Raw genomic sequence first — 14,801 nt, 5'->3', positions numbered from 1 at the left:
AATGCCCTTATGATCTCTTAATTGAAACCCCTTTTTTCCCCTTGCTTGAGAGCAAATCTTACACTTCAATGTCTTACCATTAAGCAGTTAATTTATTAGAGACCACATCAGCAGAGTGTCATGCAGCGTCCACCAATGCAATAAATAAACAGCATGGCCAACATCACACCAGCATAGTAACATCATCAACAAACATCAACAACAACATGCCATGCAGTGTGGATTATAGCAACAAACAAACAGACTGCCAGCACCATACCAGCAGCACAAATGTGCTGCAACAAAATGAATTATGTTTTGATTAATGAATTATGTTTTGATTAATTAGTTAAGGGCCTCTTTATCATAAGAGACAAAATAGTTTGTTAAGTTAATTGTATATAAGTAATATTGTATATGACTATTACGAGTGAGCTGAATAAAATTAAGCTTCTCAAATCCTTCGTGTAAAAGCTCTCTTTATCATTTATCTTCTCCTTCAGTTTGTAACATGGTATCAGAGCTATAGAGAGCTTTATCCATGGAGGATTAATTGGAAAATCAATCTTTTCCAGACACACCACATAACCCAAACACCAACCATACACAAAATGCTACTCAATATTTGAACCTTCACAGTCATAGCAATCCCTTTCGGTTAGATACTGGTGACAATCCAACCATAATTTTGGCCACAGACTTACTCACTGGTGACAACTATACAACCTGGTCTCGTGCAATGCGAAGAGCCCTTTGTGCCAAGAACAAATTAGCATTCATCACAAGAACCATCAACCAGCCAACTGATCAAGAAGATCCTCTCTTTGATTCGTTTGAGCGATGTAATGACATGGTGGTTTCATGGCTCCAGAACTCTATCAGCAACTCTATTAGGTCTAGCATAACATTTATTGATAGTGCTCGAGACGTTTGGCTTGACCTACAGAACATATTCTCTTATCAAAATGGCCCACACATTTACCAGTTGCGAAAGAGTTTAGCTAGCCTCTCACAAGAGACTGATCCTATGAGTGTTTACTATAGCAAGCTCAAAACCCTTTGGGATGAAACATTGATCTATGATCCCATACCATCTTGTAGTTGTGGCACCATGAAGACTATATCTGAACGTTATCAACGTGACTGTGTTTTTCAATTTTTGATGGGTTTAAACGACTCTTATTCTCCCATACGAGATCAAATCATGCTGCTTGACCCCATCCCCACCATTACTCGAGTTGTTTCTATCATACAACAGCAAGAACATCAGCATCAGCTTACCTCAAACTCCACACAACATGATGCTATGGCCTTTGTCATTCGAAAACCCTCCCCCTTCACTAACAAGTTTCCATCCCATTCTAAATACAAAAAGGAAAGAAACTATTGCACTCACTGCAAAATTACAGGACACACACTTGAAACTTGCTTCAAAGTTGGCAATGCTGAAGCCCTTATATGTTCACATTGCAACTTCACTGGCCACACAGTAGAAAAATGTTACAAGTTGAATGGCTACCCTCTTAGCCACAAATTATTCACTAAATCTAGAAGTTCTCATGTACTTGCAGCACAGTTACTTTCCACTCCAGCCACCAATATTGCGGATATCAGTGACACTCGCATTGGTTTAACTAAGGATCAATACACTCAACTTATGGCTCTGCTTCCACCAGGGGAATCTACCACTGCTCAGACCCCATCGCAGCTTCATCCACCTCTTACTCCTCATATCTCTGGTATACATTACTGTTTAAATGCTCACACATATACTACATCCTCATCCCATCTTATACCTTGGATTATTGACACAGGAGCAACAAACCATATGGTTTGCTGCCCCTTATTTTTCACTACCATTGTCTCTACTACTTCTCATCCTGTTGCATTACCAAATGGAACACACGTTCCTGCCACACACACTGGCACCATTCAGTTAACCCCTTCAATTTGCCTCACACAAGTTTTATGTGTCCCTTCCTTTAATTTTAATCTGATCTTTGTCAAAAAGCTGACAACTAATCTTACATGTTCTATCATCTTTCTCTCTAATCTTTGTGTTATTCAGGACCTTTTCTCTTGGACAACGATTGGGAAGGGTGAAGTGAGGAATGGACTCTATCATTTTGTCAGCACCAACGTCTCCCCTTCTCTCCTAGCCAATACATTATCTCAGCTTTCTACAAACTCTGTTGCAGCTTTTGTTTCCCATCACCACATTACTGCCAATTTATGGCACTATTGTCTAGGACATCCATCCTCCCCTGTTATGTCTTCAATTATGGACCTTGTAGTTAAGAACAACATCTCAAATATCAGTACACAACCTTGCTATGTTTGTCCCTTAGCCAAATTTCATCGATTGCCTTTTTCCTATAGCAAACAGCATGCCTCCCAGCCTTTTGAAATTATGCATTGCGATCTTTGGGGGCCATGTTCCATGCCTTCCTATGATGGTTCTAACCGTGGTCGATTGTTTTACTCGCAACACATGGCTTTATCTCCTTCCCACTAAAGCTGACACTAAACATAACGTAGAATCCTTTGCTAACTTAGTTGAAAACCAATTCAACTACATAATTAAAATTTTACGCAGTGATAATGGGGGGGAATTTCACATGAAAGAGTTCTTTCATACCGAAGGCATCATTCACCAAACTAGTTGTGTTGAAACACCTCAACAAAATGGAATTGTTGAGCGCAAACACCAGCACCTACTTAATGTTGCCCGAGCCTTAAGATTTCAGGCCAATCTCCCTCTCCAATATTGGAGTGATTGTGTCTTGACTACCACATACCTTATTAACCGCACCCTAAGCCCCTTACTTAAAAACAAAACACCATTTGAACTCTTATTCAACAAATCACCCTCTTATGCACATTTGAAAGTATTCGGTTCCCTTTGTTTTGCTTCTACTCTCTCCCAACAGAGAACAAAATTTGATCCTCGTGGTCGCATTTCTGTTTTTCTTGGATATCCTTTTGGCATAAAGGGTTACAAGTTACTTGATCTCCAAACCAATACCATCTTTATATCTAGAGACGTCACCTTCCATGAATCAACTTTCCCATTTCAATCCTTACCTCACCTCTCTAATGCTTCATCTGACAGACCTACATGTGTTTTTACTAAGCCTTTACCTGACACTCTAGATTTTCCTGTCATTTCTTCTCAACCTGCACCCAATGATTTATCTCCTTCTAACATACTTGTGTACCTCCACAACATCACCTCACTAGCCATACATGATTCTGTCATCTCCACAATAGAACCTTCATTTGATTCTCCATCTTACACTCCCGCTATTCCGCCTGGTGTCTCTCTTGATGGAGTCCCTCGCAGAACTACCAGGGTCCACAGAGCACCACAATATCTACATGACTTCCATTGCAACCAATCCTCACTTACTATGCCTTCTCAATCATTGTCCGAGTTTGAGACTCCCAACACTGGTAATATCTACTCCTTGGCAAATTTCATTTCTTATAAACAATGTTCTCCATCATTCACTGCTTTTTCTAGTTCCATCTCCATTCATGATGATCCTATCACATATAAACAAACTGTCAAACATCCTGGCTGGTGCAAAGCTATGAGTGATGAGTTATTTTCCATGGAACAAAATCACACCTAGATTGTCACTGATCTCCCTCCTGGTAAATCAGCCATTGACTGCAAGTATGTTTACAAGACTAAATTCCCTGCTGATGGAACTATTGAGAGATTGAAAGCCAGACTTGTTGCCAAGGGTTTCACATAGAAGGCAGGTATTGATTACACCAAAACTTTCTCACCTATCGCAAAGCTTGTTACTGTCAGGGTCTTACTCTTAATTGCAGCAATCAAAGGATGGTGTCTCTTACAATTTGATGTCAACAATGCCTTTCTTCATGGTGACTTGAACGAAGAAATATATATGCGCAAACCACCTGGTTATTCTGTAGGCGGGGCAAATCAAGTCTGCAAACTTCTCAAAAGTCTATATGGCCTCAAGCAAGCCTCATGCCAGTGGTATTCCAAGTTTTCTCTTTCTCTCATTGCTTTTGGTTTTACACAATCCAAAGCCGATTATAGCCTGTTTACTAAAGTGGATAACAATTCGTTTACTGCCTTACTAGTTTATGTTGATGATATAATTGTTGCTGGCAATTGTTCCTCTTCCATCACATCCCTTAAATCCTTCCTACACCAACAATAAAGAAGATCCTCTCTTTGATTTGTTTGAGCGATGTAATGACATGGTGGTTTCATGGATCCAAAATTCTATCAGCAACTCTATCAGGTCTAGCATAGCATTTGTTGACAGTGCTCGAGATGTTTGGCTTGACCTACAGGATAGATTCTCTCATCAAGCTGCTCAACTTTACTGCGATAACCAAGCTGCTCTTCACATTGCTGCCAATCCAGTCTTTCACGAACAGACAAAGCATGTTGAACTGGACTGCCATCTCATTCGTGACAAGATACAAGCCGGCCTCATCACTACTGCCCATGTTGCTTCTCACAGACAGCTAGCAGACATTTTTACAAAAGCTCTCCCTTCTTTTATTCTACACCAGCATCTGTCCAACATGGGAATAATTAATCTCTATTCTCCATCTTGTGGGGGGATATTAGAGACCACATCAACAAAGTGCCATGCAACGTCCACCAATGCAACAAATAAGCAGCATGCCAGCATCACACCTACAGAGTAACAGCAACAACAAACATCAACAACAACGTGCCATGCAGCGTGGATTATAGCAACAAACAAACAGACTGCCAACACCATACCAGCAGCGCAAATGTGCTGCAACCAAATGAATTCTGTTTTGATTAATGAATTCTATTTTGATTAATTAGTTAAGGGCCTCCTTATCATAAGAGACAAAATAGTTTGTTAAGTTAATTGTATATAAGTAATACTGTATATGACTATTACAAGTGAGCTGAATAAAATTAAGCTTCTGAAATCCTTCGTGTAAAAGCTCTCTTCATCATTTATCTTCTCCTTCAGTTTGTAACATAATTTGTCCCAAGAACTGGCTTGGCTATTGTAAGGTATTTACAACACAGGTCTTTCGTTGTTGAGAGAACAAAAGGGGCCGAACCACCTCAACCTCGAAAATTGCCCACAATCGACGGATCGCTATACAAATCCTGCTCACTTAATACCGACTAGGGGTGGCTCGTTGTGAAAATATCAGTGTCATATTCACAGGGTTAATCATGTGTACGGCTCTTCTGCAAACGTGTAGCAACGCTAGTGTGCTTGTAACATTGAATTTGCACATGGTTTTTGTTTTCACACGAGCTGTAGTGGTTCAACGTAAAAAGTTGGAGTAAATGAAGTAAATGGTCAACAGTTAGGCGCAGGCCCTTGTTAATCTACATATGTTAGGCCTCCTGCAGAAGGAAAATTCCCATCTCCAACGAACCAGAATGGAGAAATGAGAATCAGTTTTTGGTCCCATCCCACACCCCCTCACGTTTCTTGATCTCTCTTTCCCCCGCCACAGGCCATTCCCAGGCTTTGGAAAAAGACATTATTCTTTTGTATTCAATTACATAAGCATCCCTCCTCTCTACGTACGTATGGTATTTTTATTCCATGACGATTCAACTTCTTTTAAGCATCCCTCCTTTTGTATTGATCACGTACATAAGCATCCCTCCTCTCTACGTATGGAATTTGTATTCCATGACGATTCAACTTCTTTTATACCTGTCTTTTCTCAAAATGAAGCTCTCTCTTTTCAACAACTGTTGCACTGCCCCCCTCTTTTTGTTTTTTTGTCTTCTACTTTCATTCTATTAGAGACTCAGTATACCTCGAGCTACAGAAAGAAGGGTGCCCTCTGGCCTTTCTCCCTATCCATCCCAAGATTTGTTTGAAAAAAAGAAGAGAGAAAAACCTCCAGTGAAAATGGATTCTAAATCTTAATTTCTGAGGCATTGTAAGATTTAATCTTAGATGGTTTTTACTTGCGATGATAATAAGAAGTGATTTTACCATCTATAGCATCTTCATCGATCTCTTTATATATGACAAACCTCAAACACATTATCATATGCACACGTACGCAAGTAATTACTAAATTACATTAATTTAAGGAAATCAGCCCTAAGATTTTCATCTAAAATTAAATACAGTTTCCATGATCGATTTACAGTACTCCCCCGAACATCCTTTTTCTTCTTTATATGTGATGCCCCAGATACGAATACTGGGAAAGCTGATCTATAACGTACAAATTTTGATAGCTTTTCGTTAAAAAATAGAAACTTTGTAAAGTCTTTTAATATTAATGGTATTCTCTCGAATACAAGGTTCCAATCCATCAATCTCTCTCTCTTTCCCTTTCAAAAACAAAACAAAGATTCCCATCGTGAGGGGTTAACGAAATACTTGGCTCAAGAAAATGCGAAGGATTCTTCTCAATCCGATAAAATGGTCCACATTAAATTGATGTTACATATGTCCCTAACGAAACCCTGACCCAAGATTTTAGTGTTAAGAGTATTTATTTTGTTTTGGCTTAATTTCCTTTTTAAAGTAGTTCTCGAATAGTTTTTATCAGATTAATATTTATAGGTATTTTTCGATGAATTTGAAGTGTTAGATGTTAAAAATTTTAAAAAATATTATTTTAATTATATATTTACAATTGAAAACACCTTTGCAAACATCACAATTACCGAACACAAACTTGCCTCTATAAATACCTTGCTATCCCATGACCAACTCCATCGATACCAAGCTTACTTGCACATATAGAAACCCTCACTCCATCTTTATCCTCAGCAGCATTAGAAAATGTCTGGTGTTTGGGTTTTCAAGAATGGTGTGGTTCGGCTGGTGGAGAATCCAGGAGCTGACTCATTAGATGGAAGTCGGCAAGGGTCAAATACTAGGCGAAAAGTGCTAGTTCACACTCCAAGCAATGAGGTTATAACTTCTTATGCTGTTCTTGAACGAAAGCTATCTTCACTTGGGTGGGAAAGGTACTATGATGACCCAGATCTCCTTCAATTCCACATAAGATCCACAGTCCATCTCATCTCTCTCCCTAAGGATTTTAACAAGTTCAAGCCCATGCACATGTATGATATTGTCGTCAAAAACCGCAATATGTTTGAGGTGAGGGATTTGTAGTGCGTTAAGTACTCATATATAGCCCTTTACTCATGTTTGTCTGCATTTTAGTCCTTAATTTGTGTCCTTTTTTCCTTTTTTCTTCGTCGATCGTTTTGGTTTTGTTTATGTGTTGTTGTATCGCAGCTCTTCTCTAATTTGGCGATATATATATATGAGTGTTTAACTCTAAATCATATATAAGCTGTGAGTGCCTCGGTAGGGAATTAGCTACTGTATTGTACGTAATGAAGTGCTTGAAATTTGGTCTTGATTGTTGAGTCTCTGTCAACGTCTTGACGTAAATTAACTTCTGATCTACAATTTCTTTTGGGAATGGAAAGTGGCTTTCTTTTTTAACTAGTTCGTCTTCTAATTTATTTATTTTCCAAGGTTGCAAGTATATATGCAAAACAAACCATCGCCATTTCTATATAGCATCTGTCGGTGAGTTCATTTTTCTTGATGGCATTGAAATATATATTGCCATGAACAAGCTCACTGACCAGCAAAATTGAAGGCTTAATGTTATTGTGTTTCTTTCTGGAATGAAATGTCAAATGTGGCTGCGGTTTTTGTTTTTTCCCTGCAAATTACGAGAGAGATGTGAAGCTATAGCCACCAACTCTCTTGCTTAATTACCTTGCAACAACGTAAAGTGATGCCATCTCTTTTGGGAGCAAGTGGTGAGGACCATCACCACAACCAATTTGCATGGAAGTCTCGGTGGAGCAGTACCGATGGAATTCCAAATGCCCACATTGCACTCTGTTAATTTCACGAAACTTGTAAAGACTAAAGAGGATCCATTGAATTTGGACGAGCTTTCACCGGGAATGAGACAAACATGAATCTTAATTATCAAGCCATTCCTATCACTTCGAAATGCATAGCACTTAATGTTTACCCTCGGGCTAACTGGTTGACTCGAGAATTAAATATTATACAAGTTTAATATCATAATAAATAAGATTAAGTTGCTCAGGTTAACCAATAACCCTATCAAAAGTATATTAATAAAGCTTTTTGTAAGAGAAAATTTAAATTAATTACAATTAACCCGTGACCCGTGACTTTTCAGGTTCAAGAACCATGGTTATTACTCTCAAATCTTAATGAGACAAAATATATAAGAGAGGATAAATCAAGTAACATCTCCATTTCAAATTCTTTTCTTGCAAGTTTGCAACTCTACTTAAAGTAGAATCATCTTGTCACGAATGAGACAAACATTAGGTTCTATGTATTGGCTTGAAGTAGCAAGTTTTGTATGTGCCGAAATTTTACTCAAAATAGATGTTTGGCCCCAAAATAGAAAATGACAATTTTATATATAATTTACAATTGGATATATATATATATATATATAAAATGATAGGTGACATTACCAATACCAGCCCATGCCCTCCCAAAAGAGAAGGTTTTAATCGTAGGGGCCAGCTGGAGAACAACTCGCAAACTCTCATCCTGTGAAACAAAAGATGCCACGAGCACCATATTCCCAATTAGCAGCCATGGATATTGCAAAATGTCCTCCAATTTTTAAGTCAATTTATTTGTTTGATTATTAATTAAAATTAAATTTGCAGGAATGCCATATTCCCTCCCTCCATCCTTAACTTCACTGCTCTTCCTTTAATCAGTGACTAATTTGAGATCTTCAATAAGATCTAGCATGATTTAGATTCAAAATCTTCTTTCAAGAAGAGGAATTAATCAACACTTAATTTTTTGGCCTCCATTCTTGTTCATGTTTTCTTTTCCCCCCCCCTTAAAAACCATGTGTCAAAATTAAAGGATAATATTAGCTAGGAAAGAATGCTAGCTTTTAATTATTGGAACCAAAACTATATTGTTTTAATTCTAAAAGTCGTGCTGCACATATAAGCCCTTAATTTCTTTCATTGCCGCCATATGATTGACAAAACAGAAAAAATCAATCTCTAACAAGGAAAGTGCTTTTAATTTCATTCCATTCATTTCCCTTCTCAACTATGCTTGTCGCGAGCAATGGATAGAAATAATGAAAGATTATGTTTAAAGTAGAAGAATGGATGTGAAATAAAAAAAGATTAACTTAATATTGATCCAATTGTTTGACTAACAAGTAAGGAAAACGATGAGAGTTAATCTATCAAAGTTGAAAGCATGAAAATTAATTATAAAAAATAAAAATAAAAATAAAAATAAAATTGAAAGAATATGAGTCAAAGGATTGAAGGGATCCCTTCATTTCTTCAATTTTTTTGTTTTAGATCCATACCTTATCAAATGACAAATACATTCGATCCTCCTCTCCTATATATCCTTCTTTCAATTCCTCTTGACAAATACTTTCTTCATCTATAAGTAAATTGTAACATTGTTTATTTTTGTTCTTTTTTTAGTCTGAAAAGTTTAGGATAGATCACTACAAGATTTAACAGTTTTACCGACAGAATTTTTCCGTCGACGTAAGACACATATTCCATCGGTAATTGATTTACCGACGAAATCATCAACGGAAAATTTCCGTCGGTGAATCTTTCATCGGTAATTTTTTGTCCGTCGGTAAATCCGTCCCTAATAATATCACCGACGGATTTACTGGAGGAACAGACGCATCGGTAATTTTTTTTTTTTTACCGATGGATTTACCAACGGATTTACCGATGGAAATTTCCGTGGTAAATCCATCGGTAATTATTTAAAAACATTTAAAAAAAATCATTTTATAAAATAATTAAATTAACATAAATCAACATTGTATAATATATACTCAAAATGCTTGGAAAAAAGAATAAGAAAATCAACTCAAACAAATTTGCAACAAATAAATAAAAAAAAATTAATTCAACTAAAAAAATTCATATGAAAAAAATGAAGTTGCAATTGCTAAAAATTTAAAAATCCTATAAATAAATCAACAAAAAATTGATCTCATATGAAAAAAAAAAAAATCTCACAACAACATTTATACAATTATTAAGAACAAATCAATTAAAATTAAATAAAAAACAAATATAGTGAAAACAATCATGAAAAAATAATAAAAAGGAAAAATCTTACATTAATATACTTGCAAGTGAAGCTAAGGAAAAAAAAATTCGTAAAACATATTAATTAAAAAAAAACTAAGAGGATAAAAGAAGAGAGAAGAAGAAGACATACCTGAGCATGGAGGAAAAGAGAAGGAGACGAGGAGAGAAAAGAAGAGAAAGAAATAGATATTGATGTTTTTTTACATATAGTGAAGAAGAAGAAGAAGAAGAAGAAGAAGAAGTAGTAGAAGAAGAAGAAGAAATAATGAGTCTATCTCTTGTGAAATACGTGGATTCAGGTTTTTTATTGGGGCGCATTACCGACGGATTTACCGATGGATAATTGAATATTAATATTTTTTAATTATTTCGTTGGCAATATTCAATTTAAATTTCAATTTCGTAAATTTTTTTCAGAAACCGCCAAAAATTACCAATGATTTTTCAATCCGTCGATGATTCCGTCTGTAATATTTAAATGAAAATCTTAAATCAATTGAATTTTTTCAGAAAACCACCAAAATACACCGACGAATTTTCAATCTGTCGGTGATTTTGTCCGTAAAGTAAAACAATTAATAGTGCAATTGGAAAATGAACAGTTCTGGAGCTCTCTGGAAAATATCGACGGAATTCCCTTTGTAATTGACATGATGAACAATGTTCACAGTTTACCAACGAATTTCCTGACGGAATTACCGACGGAATTATTCCGTCGGTAAAAAATGACATGTCATCATTTTTTTTGCTTTGTTGTAATTTTTTTTTCCCACGGTAATTCCCTCGGTATATACCGAGGGAATATTTCCGTCGGTAAATGACACGACCAAAAGCTTGATGTCTTCTCCCAAGTGCAGGAGTGTCGAAGTAATAAATAAGCCGGCAAGACCGGGGTCGAACCACAAAGAGGTTAATTGTATAAATTATAAATAACAAGACGACAACAACAACAACAACAACAACAATAACAATAATAATAATTATTATACTCAGTACGTGGCGTTGTTATACCTGAGAATGATCTAAAGATCGGGTCACAGGTTTCCAAGCCTATATACTGAGTTTATGAAAAGATCAAATATATATTATATAATATAAATAAATGTAAATAATAATAATAATAATAATAATAATAATAATAATAATAATGAAAGCAGAAGATGAAGAAATTAATAAGAACTTTGAGATGAAAGATTAACGTAAGGATTAAACAACGATAAAAAAAAATGTCAACGTTAGAGGATCCACTAATGGTATTTCAAACAAGTATAGTATAAACTCTTATTACTCAATTGGAAACCACACATAAGGGAGGTTCCAATCAGATTATAAATTGTTAACTTCCATTAATCTATCCAGATAAACAAACTCTCATTAAATTTATATTCCTGCTTCATACTTCTTAAACAAGATATTAATAAACCTTCTTTTTGTGTGCTCGATGAAAACATAGATGATAGGGCTTTTGTTGGAAGAAAACAATATTATGTTCAAATGTTTAAGGTGAACTTCCTTGGGTTGAGATTTTTTTCTTATTATTATTATTTTTTTAATATACACACATACAACTTAAAACACAATGTATCTTTAACCCATGTAACGAGTTTTAGGCTAATGACTCCCAGACCAGTTGGTCTTAGGGCATTAGGTGTTGAGACACCCCTACGAGCTTAGTAACTCGGGTTGCAGATACTGATACGTAGATAGTGCAATGTTTGATTCCCTTAAGCTTTTCTCCTTAACCCATGTAACAAGCTTTGGGCCAATAGCTCCCAAGTCAGTTGACTTTAGGGTATTAGGTGTTAAAACACCCCTTCGGGCTTAATTGCTTAGGTTAGGAGGCTACGAAACCAAACTTATCCACGTTTTATTATCATCAAGTACTATTTTTTTTTTTTTTTGCAAATTATATACTATCCTTTTCCCTTAGTTGTTACCTTCAACAAAAGAACATAATTAATGTAATAATCCAATGTGCAACCCACAATCATATGTTAAAGTGTGTGTGTGAAAATCAAGGTTTAATAATACTTGTTAAATGAGTATATGAGCAGAATCAAGTGATAACAATGTGAGAGTTTGTAAACCTGAATATTTCAAGAAGTATTATGATAGACCTTGGTAATGAAACTTACTAAGATGCGTCTCTAGAGTCAATAAAATTGATTCCATACTCTGCCATCCTAATAACAATTTTGTCAAATGGTTTTAATAATAGCAAAAACAGTTAGCAAATTAGTTTTTTTTTTTTTTTTGATATATTACCCTCTCCCCCCAACCAAAACGAGACATTGTCCTCAATGTCATAAGGTAGAAAGATAGAGTATAAAAGACATCACCTGAAACAATGAATAATGATAAACCTGAAATACACTTAAACAAACATAAGAAGTAACAAAACAAAATAATATGCTATTAATAAAACCAAAAGACACAAGTTTTCACAGATGAAGGCTCAAATCTAATCTAAGCTTTTTACGGCTTTCCTTAGTTGACCAATCTAGGCGACTCATGCAGGGATCAATGATAGGGATGAAAGATTGTAGTTGGTCAATCAATTGTTCAGCAGTAGCAGCAGAGATTATGATTTGTCGTGCCGAAGATGTTAGAAATTCCTGTTCCACAGCTTGATCAAGGAAAGACAACAACTTATCATAAAAACCATTAACATTTAACAAACCTATAGGTTTATGGTGAATGTGCAGTTGGGCCCAAGATGAAATATGAAAGATCTCTTCCAATGTGCCCAGACCACCTGGTAAGGCAATGAAGGCATCAGCATGGTTAAACATGGTATTCAGTCGGCCAGACATTGTTGGGACCTGTAGTTCCTCTCCAATTGTTTTTCCAATGATGTCCCCATTTGCTAAAGCTTTGGGGACAACCCCCAAAACTTGACTGCCTCCTAAAAATGCAGCCATTGAAACACCTCCCATTAACCCAAGGCTGCCTCCCCCATACACTAAATGAATCTTTCTCTCAGCTAGTACTTGACCAAGATGATTTGCCGATTCTAAAAACTCTTTTTCTTTCCCAGGGCTGGATCCACCGAAAACTCAAATATTTCTTATGTGATGACTTGAGGAACCTGCCACTTCTACACACTTCTATATTTGATGAATGTATGGGATGAGTAGAAATGAAGGGAAGGAAGAGAAGAATTTATAAATGAAAAAGTAAAAATGCAATCATACCACCTACATGTAGGCCAGCTGTAGTCTCACACTTTCTCTCTCTTTATTTATTTATTTTGACAAAGCATGTATGTACAGGTAGTTGTGATTGTGGCTCACATCTTCCCTTGGTTTTACGTCCAAGAACGGCTTAAACGCCTTCTATGGGTTGGGGATAGGCTTCCCATCCAGTTTTCTTAAAAACTGGCAAACAAGGTCTTTTTTAGTCAGATTCCCAAGACTAAGTCGATCATGTTCTTTATGGAATTGTGGCCATAAATCATGAATTACACGATTCACATCTCCACTAGGATGCGTCTCAAGGGTCAATAAAAGATTATCTAAAGACCCCTTACTCAGGCCATCCTTAATGAATTGTATCTTATCTTCACGGTTTACAGATACCATTCTTAAAGAACGACATGTCGCATTACAAGTCCATCTGGCACATCTATGACAGACTTTTAGTCGTTTTGCACGATGTTTCTTTGCAAAAGTGCTTTTACCTGTTCCAGGCATGTGTGAAATGAAAGAATTGGAGGACTCACCTGATAAGCGGACCTTTGCTTCAATCAACCAATGAATATCTTCAGGAATTCCATGGTTCATTAACAACCTCAATCTTTCACACCTAGCACGATAAATTTTTGTAATCGCATTCTGATGCAGAGTGGGAAAATACTTTTTCAACTTTTCAAGAGTGGTGTCCATTTTCAAAAGAGAATTTTCATCCGATACAAGATCATGGAATTCATTTTCACTGGGTTGCAATAAATTCCAAAACTTTTTGACCAGTTGACAATTTTCACATGTTTTGCAGAATGCATGTGTGTTCTTGAACATGGTGGGCCTCGTCTCTCAACATGCTTCAGAATGACCTCAGGACAATAAGTAAGTCATCTAAGTAAAAATTCTTCACTTCGTTCAAAAATTTCCTTTGTCTTCACAGCTGGCAATCTCCTGTTGCAAGAAACTTGATATTTTTAGGCATTGAACCGATGTCAAATGTCAAAATCAGCATCGTGCAAATCTTCAGCAAAGTAGATTCGATCATGCGTCAATAAGATCTACTTCTTGAACAAAAGATAGCTTCATCAGTCAATGCATTAGAAGTGGCAAGAAATGGACGTCCTAAAAATGGCAGGAAATTGAATTACATGCTTCAACAGGTTGTGTATCCAAGAGGATAAATGAATTTATTCAACTTGGATCTATCGGCACAGAGGTTGGTTTTACTCACCTTGAAAGACCAAGATCAAGTAAGGCTCTTTCAATTTATGGGTGAAGAACGATCCTTACCTGTTTGCGATTGATCATAGCATTGAGGAAAGAAGTGCTGGCGGGGAATCAGGCTTCTCTTTGCAATGTTCAGGTTCAACCCCTTCCTTACCCTTAGAGATAGACTCATCATCTTTCTCACAAGGTTCAAGAATGGGTTTTTCAATAACCTTACCACTACGAAGAGTGATGACTGATTTGACTTGATCCATGTGTTGGCTTCCAAAACCACT

The 14,801-nt window shown here is 36.4% G+C and overlaps 2 protein-coding genes across 2 annotated transcripts; both read left to right on the top strand.

The window, feature by feature from the left end:
• The first annotated feature begins 718 nt into the window (after window positions 1-718).
• On the top strand, window positions 719-4,677 carry LOC140955877 (uncharacterized). Its single transcript, XM_073411041.1, has 6 exons — window positions 719-1,942; window positions 2,048-2,269; window positions 2,910-3,432; window positions 3,646-3,729; window positions 3,820-4,118; window positions 4,315-4,677. Exons 1-6 carry the CDS (start codon window positions 719-721, stop codon window positions 4,675-4,677), a joined length of 2,715 nt encoding a protein of 904 aa, XP_073267142.1.
• A 1,931-nt stretch (window positions 4,678-6,608) lies between these two features.
• LOC118039446 (flowering-promoting factor 1-like protein 3) lies at window positions 6,609-7,457 on the top strand. Its single transcript, XM_035046147.2, has one exon. It carries the CDS (start codon window positions 6,780-6,782, stop codon window positions 7,116-7,118), a length of 339 nt encoding a protein of 112 aa, XP_034902038.1. The 5' UTR covers window positions 6,609-6,779; the 3' UTR covers window positions 7,119-7,457.
• Window positions 7,458-14,801: the final 7,344 nt, after the last annotated feature.

The sequence above is a fragment of the Populus alba genome, chromosome 8, assembly GCF_005239225.2.
Source record: "Populus alba chromosome 8, ASM523922v2, whole genome shotgun sequence".
Taxonomy (NCBI): Eukaryota; Viridiplantae; Streptophyta; class Magnoliopsida; order Malpighiales; family Salicaceae; genus Populus; species Populus alba.
Note: the sequence above shows the minus strand (reverse complement) of the source record. Positions and strands in the feature narration are given on the sequence as shown.

Coding starts and splice junctions, on each gene's coding strand:
- LOC140955877 (XM_073411041.1), top strand. CDS start 719: ATGCGAAGAGCCCTTTGTGCCAAGAACAAATTAGCATTCATCACAAGA. Junction 2,270..2,909: donor TGTCTTCAATTATGGACCTT/GTAGTTAAGAAC, acceptor CTCTCCCAACAG/AGAACAAAATTTGATCCTCG. Junction 3,730..3,819: donor AGCCAGACTTGTTGCCAAGG/GTTTCACATAGA, acceptor TCTTAATTGCAG/CAATCAAAGGATGGTGTCTC.
- LOC118039446 (XM_035046147.2), top strand. CDS start 6,780: ATGTCTGGTGTTTGGGTTTTCAAGAATGGTGTGGTTCGGCTGGTGGAG.